Here is a 7,817-nt window from a genome sequence, read left to right as displayed (position 1 = left end):
TCCATTATTCGTCGTTTTAGGATTCCAGACATTTATTTTTCACCGCCTGTCTTGTTTAGTATCCAATTGACTTTCCATTATGGAGCTTCATAAGGGTATGTTTTGTTTAAAGATCCCTAAAACGTTATTCGCGATACAAGACTTTCGACGCCATTGTAGGTTAAGTTAAATATTCTACTGTGTCCACCAGAGAAATCTACGCATTTCCACCACCCTCTCGATCCTAAGAAAATACGCGCAGAAGGCTCTAAGCACAAAGACACCACTTAGCAGGGGAGTGACAGGCAAGACTTTTACCGACACGAAAAATAAAAGGAAAATAAAAAAGAAAACGACGAAATATTACCCATTTTCCGACTGGGATTGCCATACTGGCAACCCAGTAAAAAGTCATTGACAATTGATTAAGTAAATTTATGATCAAAATAAAAGGGATAACTCCCATGATACTACCGCTTCAATATAAGCTCTTGATGAGGTCGACCATCCCAGTATAGATTGGGAGCTATTCGATTATAATCTGAAATGTTTCTTATTACTATCGAGAGTCTATTGAACAGCGTTGCCGCCGAGTGCTGGAAGGTTCCTGATTATATTCTTTAGGAATAGAGAATACGGGTGCTGTTGATGATCATAAATTATAAGCAGTTACTTGATGCAGACTCAATTTCAGATACTCAGCTAGGAAAGCTATTTTTGTCGTATAATGATTAATGAGCGAGTTTGAGAATGTTGAATTCAACATTTTCTTTAACTGGTAACCAGTTTAACTTAATAATATCCTCGAGATCTGCAAATAATCTTGTGACAAAGCCAGCACACGCATTCTGTAGACGTTGGAGACGCCTTTCTTGATAAACAGGCAAGGGATAAAATACCGTGCGGGCATAGTTCAGGTGTGAGAGAACAAGGCTCTCCACGAGGTGTTTCCTGACGTGGAAGGGCGCAAGGTTTTTGAGCCTCCGCAGAACGGATAGAGTCCCATATGACGTACTTAAGAGGTGTTGATCGATGTGGACGGCCAATAGCTTAGTACAAGAAATTCTCTTTAGCGCAGAGTCCCCGCAAACGATAGGAAGATCCCGTTCTTCTAAACTACGATAACGCGCCATCTGAGGTGTAGAGATAAGCATCCAGTTTGTTTTGGTTGGATTCAAGGCCAGATTACAGTTATTAGAATAGTCCTTCAGACTTGCGATGGTTTTATTTATTTGAGCTGCTGAGGAGTCCAAAGTCGCCGGGCTTCGAGTGGACATAGAAAGTCGTATCGTCAGCGTACTAATAAACGGCCCCATTGTAATTACTTTTGAAGATCAGCGACGTAGAGATTAAAAATAACTGGTCCAAGAATGGAACCTTGCGGGACGCCGAATTCAAGTGTAGCCATATCCGACTTTCTGTCATCTATTTGCACCATCTGTCTTCGATCAGTAAGGTAGTCAACCGTCCATAGTAAGAATTCCTTAGAGAAACCGAGATTGTGCATCTTGGTAAGGACAGATTTGAATTGGACGGTGTCGAATGTTTTGCTGTAGTCTGCACAGACCATTAATGTCACCTCCCCTCTGCTTGACGCTCGTATCAGGGAATCGCGAATTCCTTATAGAACACTGGTAGTGGAATGACCTTTGCGGAACCCCGAGATGGTTGGACCAAGAAGAGCTTCATCGTTTATATATTCAATAAGCTAGTGGAGCACTAAGCGTTCAAGCACTTTAGAGAGCGTTGGCAGGATAGACACAGGACGGTGATCAGCATCACATCGAGGTTCATTAACCTTGGGGATCGGAGAAATTCTTGCTATCTACCATAGTTTGGGAAAACTCGATGTCACAATGCATCTGTTGATTATATGTGTTATAGGGCCAGAGATGTAATCCTTTGCCAGTTTCACAAACTTCACCGGTATCTGATCCATGCCAGTTGACGTGTCAGAACGAAGATTCTTGATCCACCTCTTGTCTCGACACACAACGCAATTTAAAAGAAGAGAAAGGCATTGGCTTCTCTAAAAAGGAGTGTACAAGTTTTATTAGGTCCGATCATTCATCTGGTTTGGTGCCTAGTGTTCTTTCATTGGTTTTAATAAAGAATTCGTTCAGTCTATCCGGGTCCACTTGAAGAGGTTTGGGGCTAGGATGGAGAATACGATGAATGATTCTCCAAACTTCCTTACGTCGTTTGGAAGAGAGTGCGTTGGTTATGAACGACCGTTTAGACTTATTAATTGCAGATTTAATTTTCTGACGCACTTCTCTAAACGCATCTTAGGAGTCATCAGTGTTCTTTTCATGAGCTTCACGTTCCAATTTTTCACGCTCCACCTGCAACTTGCGTATCTGATCGGAGTTCATCCATGGTGCAGGTGGGCGTGTGACCTTCATCCTCTTAAGGGGCGCATGTCTCTCAATGTACTCGCCAAATAGTGCGTTGAACCCCTGCACCATACCGTCTGGTGAGTCGAGGCCATAAATACCGGACAGAGACAGACGAGCACAGTCCTCAAAGTGCCCCTAACCCCAAAATGTTTTTTTCGCTAGAATGAATCTTTGCACCTGTTCGAAACGCATTGCGGCAATTTTTTCCTTTTTCTAACAAATTCTGCCATTTTATAGGCTTCGAAAGTTACGAAAATCCAAACATCTTTTGTTCACGACCGAGTCAGAAGGGGAGTGGGTATATTCCTGATGTGACGTCACAAACTGATTTACATTGAATTAACTCTTTGTAAACATGCATGCATAGTAGATTGTGACGTCACATCAGGAATAGACCCACTCCCCTTCTGACTCGGTCGTGAACAAAAGATGCTTGGATTTTCGTAACTTTCGAAGCCTATAAAATGGCAGAATTTGTTAGAAACAGGAAGAAATTGCCGCAATGCGTTTCGAACAGGTGAAAAAATTCATTTTAGCGAAAAAAAACCTTTTGGGGTTAGGGGCACTTAAACGAATTCATTTTCATCCAAGTTCTTCTCCAGTCTGATCCATTTGTACCGCGGCTGATAACGAAGCACACGCACATTAACGCACGCAAATATGCCTTCATGATCACTGATTGACCACCCAGGTATTACATCTGAGGCAGTAATGCAGGACCGGTTGCCAGTAACAATGTGATCGATGAGCGTTTTTGAAGTACGCGTAATACGAGTTGGTTTAGTTAGGTGTTGATAACAGCCAAGAGCTTCTAAAATAGACCGATACTGCTTTGTAATTTTATGTGAAGGCTTCAGCATGTCGATTTTTGTATCACCAGTCAAGAAGAGCAAACCATCCCATGAAACAGTAAGGTGAGCCACTGTGATTCAAACGCGTCCAGCCAATCTAGCGGGCTGAGGCCAACACGCTCTGATCTATGGATGACACCGATCAACGCCTTTTTTTTTTTTTTCTTTTTTTTACAATTTTTTTTTCAGTTGGAGCGAAGGATAGAAAAACCGAAATCTGAGTTGTCAAATGTTTTACTTTGACAGTGCTTGCAAGTTGGTAGTGGTCACTTGATTTATGCAAAGCTCTTGCCACCATTTTTCGAAGCGAGGAATTTGTTGTAGATCTTAGAAAATAGTCGGCTTAGCTGTCCGTCGGGAAGCTGTAGAGGCCGTTTCAGAAAAAGCAAAAAAATAAAGAGAGTTTTTTTTTTATATTCTCTGTTGGAGTTACGAGAATGCTAAAAGCAACATCTTGGTCATTGTGATTGATCACAACCATAAACGTATTAGTATTTACATCTACTTGTTTACAAACTGCGTCGATGTCGTTACCAACCGGTTTTCGGTTTCGTTCTCCAAATTAAATTGCGTCCGTTCAACGTTCAAATTCTCACTTTCTTAAATGTGAAGACTAATCAATGATATCGAACCGTTCAAAGTTCGAAGTTGAATGCACGAGAGAAAAGCATTGGGTTCTATTAAATTAATCCTGTTAGTGTGGAAGAAAAAGAAAACAGTCAAAATGGTAAAATTACCAGGAATTGTTGTCCTTTTCATTTAAGAACGCTCTCCTCTGATTCTTCTTGCAAGTTGAATGTCTTTGGGCATAATGGTAACTCGTTTAGCGTGAATAGCACAGAGATTAGCGTCTTCAAACAGACCCACAAGATATGCTTCGGCCGCCTCTTGCAACGCCAACACAACAGAGCTCTGAAAGGGAAGGTCAGTCTTGAAATCTTGCGCTATTTCGCGAATTAGGCGCTGAAAGGGGAGCTTGCGGATCAATAACTCTGTGGACTTTTGATAGCGTCGTATCTCTCGCAGCGCGACAGTTCCTGGCCTGTATCGATGGGGTTTTTTCACACCTCCAGTTGCTGGAGCACTTTTACGGGCCGCTTTGGTTGCAAGTTGTTTCCGTGGAGCTTTTCCACCTGTTGATTTTCGAGCGGTTTGTTTGGTACGTGCCATGTCTTCAGTAAATCCTTGCACTATAACTCTCAACCGTACTCAGACAATTCTTTTTCAACGCCTTGCGATGCTTATTTCTCCCTTGAATCTCGATGCATAAATGCTCCATATCTGGCTGAATCATCTCAATGTCCTTCCTACATTTATATTGTATAGAGTCGCTGATGTAAGCCCCAACGCCACCGCCCCGGGCGCCTTCACGGTTTCAAAAAGAGCCCTGTAACCAGGCAGAGTGACGTAATCCAGGAGGGCGGGGTTGTCCTTTAACCATGTTTCACTCATTGTGATGATATCCATCGGAAGCTGTGAGACTAGGATTTGAAACTCATTGAAGGATGAGACCATACTCTGGGTGTTAAAATGCCTTATTCTAAGGTGTTTGGAGTGTTCTTTCAGAGTCTCGGAGATCAAATCGGGACGTCTAATTCATCTAACATAGCAAAAGATGGGCAATTGAACGGGAGAAGAGAAATCAAACATTTGGGACAAGTCCATGTAGTGCCAATACATTTCACATTCAGTTCAGTGCATTTTATATGATGTTGACCAAAACAAAGCTCGCAGGTGACGCTTTTTTGGTTTTTCCTAATAGTCTTCTCACAGTTGTCACATTTGAGGGTTACCGGTGCCCTGTGTGTATTCCCAGTTGTTCGCTGGGCCGCCGTTTTGTGCAATATCAGCGGACCGTAACAGTATTTGAAAAGAAGCTGTTGAGTTTGAATAATATAACATTCTTCCTTTGGATCTTTTTGTCTTCCCGCATCTTTGAAAATTCCATCGAGAAGAGTATAGGATGTGTGTTGAAAACAAGTTCACAATCCATGACGCTGAAGACAATTGTGTATTGTTATTGTGATTGTTTCCTTTGGTCCCTTTGTTCAGTAGAAATGCCGTCTTCCAAGGAATAGTCGGCCATGAGCTATCCAAAATCCTCCTTAAAGGCGAAACCAAGCCAACGTTTTACAGAAAATTCTTTCTAAAGGTCTAACCATCAGTTAAAAACAGGCCTTCATTCTTAGAATTGCAAAAACAGTATGATACGAGGAAGCAAAAGAGAAAAATTAGGGAGCTTATGAACAAACGTCTGACCCTCATCATTATTCAAAATTATTCGTTGGTTTTTGGTTCCCCTGAAGCGTGCTCAATTAGTGAAAGATGACGAAAGATGCGGGGAAACTATGTGTATCGTGAGAACTTAAGTGCTATGGCTGTCGGTGAAGCTCATGTTACAAGACACAAGTAGGTTACGAATTATAGGTGGGTTCATACTAGCGAAGTAAGTAGATTTTGTCGTATTGAATGTCATTTTCCAATCTTAAGTGAATTGCTTACAGCAAATTCGACAAAACGGTGTTATATACCTCTGGAACCCAGTGTCAAATTTTCTAACACATATGTAATAATTGATCGAGCGTTGCGTGACTCCACAATAACGGCTGCGAAGGAGAGTATTTATCAGGAAGTTTATAGCAAGACTTCCCAAAAGCCTAAATTTTTTCCTTACGCAAGTGTGCATTTCCATATTATAATACGGGTACACAAAAAATTCGCGAAAATGAGCGTTACGAGGATGTTACTAAAAGTAAGAACGGGGAACAAAAAACGGTGGGGAACCTGGGTCTGGGAACAGAAAGGTCAAGTACTATACTTAAAGTGCCCCTAATCCCAAAATATTTTTTCGCTAAAATGAATCTTTGCACCTGTTGGAAACGCATTGCGACCATTTTTTTCCTTTTTCTAACAAATCCTGGCATTTTATAGGCCTCAAAACTTGCGAAAAACCAAGCATCCTTTGTTCACGACCGAGTCAGAAGGGGAGTGGGTCTATTCCTGATTTGACGTCACAAACTATTTTGCATGCATGTTTACAAAGAGTTAATGCAATGTAAATCAGTTTGTGACGTCAAATCAGGAATAGGCCCACTCCCCTTCTGACTCGGTCGTGAACAAAAGATGCGTGGTTTTTTGCAAGTTTTGAAGCCTATAAAATGGCAGAATTTGTTAGAAAAAGGAAAAATGCCCGCAATGCGTTTCGAACAGGTGCAAAGATTCATTTTAGCGAAAAAAATATTTTGGGGTTAGGGGCACTTTAAAAGAATGGAGAGTTTAAGCACGCGACGTTTTTGAGCCGCGGACGGCACCCGGAAGTAAGTTGTTTCCCATTTCAACTTGTCAGCAGTGCGATTTATTTCCAAATCGCACTATTTTTTGCTCTAAATCGCACCATTTCCCCAGCCAATGAGAAAGGAACACTAACACACAACAGCCAATCAGATTTCAAGGCTTGTTTAAGGTAACCAATCAAATTGCAGGAAAATGAAAGACAAAGAAAACAATAGTATGGCGAATTTTCCAACTTTTGTTCCCAACTGGATCAACAAAATGTTGGTACTGACTATAATCATGTATTTTAGCTATAAATAACGATTGCATGATTTCTAAATGGATGTAATGAAGTGGTAATTGAAATTCGTGTCGTGCAATTTTTCTGAAATCATACTTGTGATTTTAAATCGAACTCGCGCTGCGCGCTCGTTCTATTTTGAAATCACAAGTATGGTTTCAGATCAAATTGCACTCCACTCAGTTAAATTACCATTATAAAGTTTGTGTATTTGAAACACACAAAAAAGTTTGTTTTGGAGCCTTACAGTAACCAGGAGCCTATTATGGGCTCTTGAGTAACACCATACAGAATTCGAACTATGATTTTTCCTCATAATAATTTTGTTGGAAAAAGAAACTGGTTTAGTCAAGCCAAGGGCGTCGCTGCCTTCCAGCCACTAAGCCCAAGATTTACAAAAACATGACTGGAAAGGCTGCAAGTGGTTTCTTCTGTTCTCACAACTCATCTTCGTATTCGTCTTGCTTGTCTTGTCTATAAAAAGAACGTTCTTCTCTATTCTGGTAGGGCAGGTGGATACAAAGTGGAAAGCGGAGTGCACTCATCTTTTGGAAATATGAGGTCTGTTTCATCATCTCTGCAAAGATAGATATAAAACGAAAAGACGAATTTATAACTGATCGGCACGGTTTTCTGTTTTAAGACTCTCCTTAGGTAAAATAGGATATAATCTTTGATCATGCATAATTCCTTGTCTACAGAATAGATAAAAAAATAAAACAAAAAAAACCAAAGTTATATCTAAACGGTCACAGGCTGCTCATTTTTTCTGTTTCTTGGAATCTCTCCACAAAAAACCAAGTCTGTCTTTTAACTTTACAAGATTAACTCGCTGATCCTCTAAAGGTCAAAATTATGTAAGGAATGAAGGACCGGGTTAGTTTCTAAAGAACGGTAACTTTCCAATTTCCCAGGCCCAAAAAGCCAACTGTGAAACTACGATCCGCCTATTTTAAAAAGAGATCCGAACGAACAACACATTTGCAAAGTTTCATGCCTCGAGACCGCCTTGGT

At 40.9% G+C, this 7,817-nt stretch overlaps 1 protein-coding gene across 1 annotated transcript; it reads right to left on the bottom strand.

Annotated features, from left to right (window-relative positions):
* Window positions 1-3,988: 3,988 nt before the first annotated feature.
* On the bottom strand, window positions 3,989-4,399 carry LOC137967497 (histone H3-like). The gene has a single exon (XM_068814024.1). It carries the CDS (start codon window positions 4,397-4,399, stop codon window positions 3,989-3,991), a length of 411 nt encoding a protein of 136 aa, XP_068670125.1.
* Window positions 4,400-7,817: the final 3,418 nt, after the last annotated feature.

The sequence above is a fragment of the Montipora foliosa genome, chromosome 1 (assembly GCF_036669935.1).
Source record: "Montipora foliosa isolate CH-2021 chromosome 1, ASM3666993v2, whole genome shotgun sequence".
Lineage (NCBI taxonomy): Eukaryota > Metazoa > Cnidaria > Anthozoa > Scleractinia > Acroporidae > Montipora > Montipora foliosa.
Note: the sequence above shows the minus strand (reverse complement) of the source record. Positions and strands in the feature narration are given on the sequence as shown.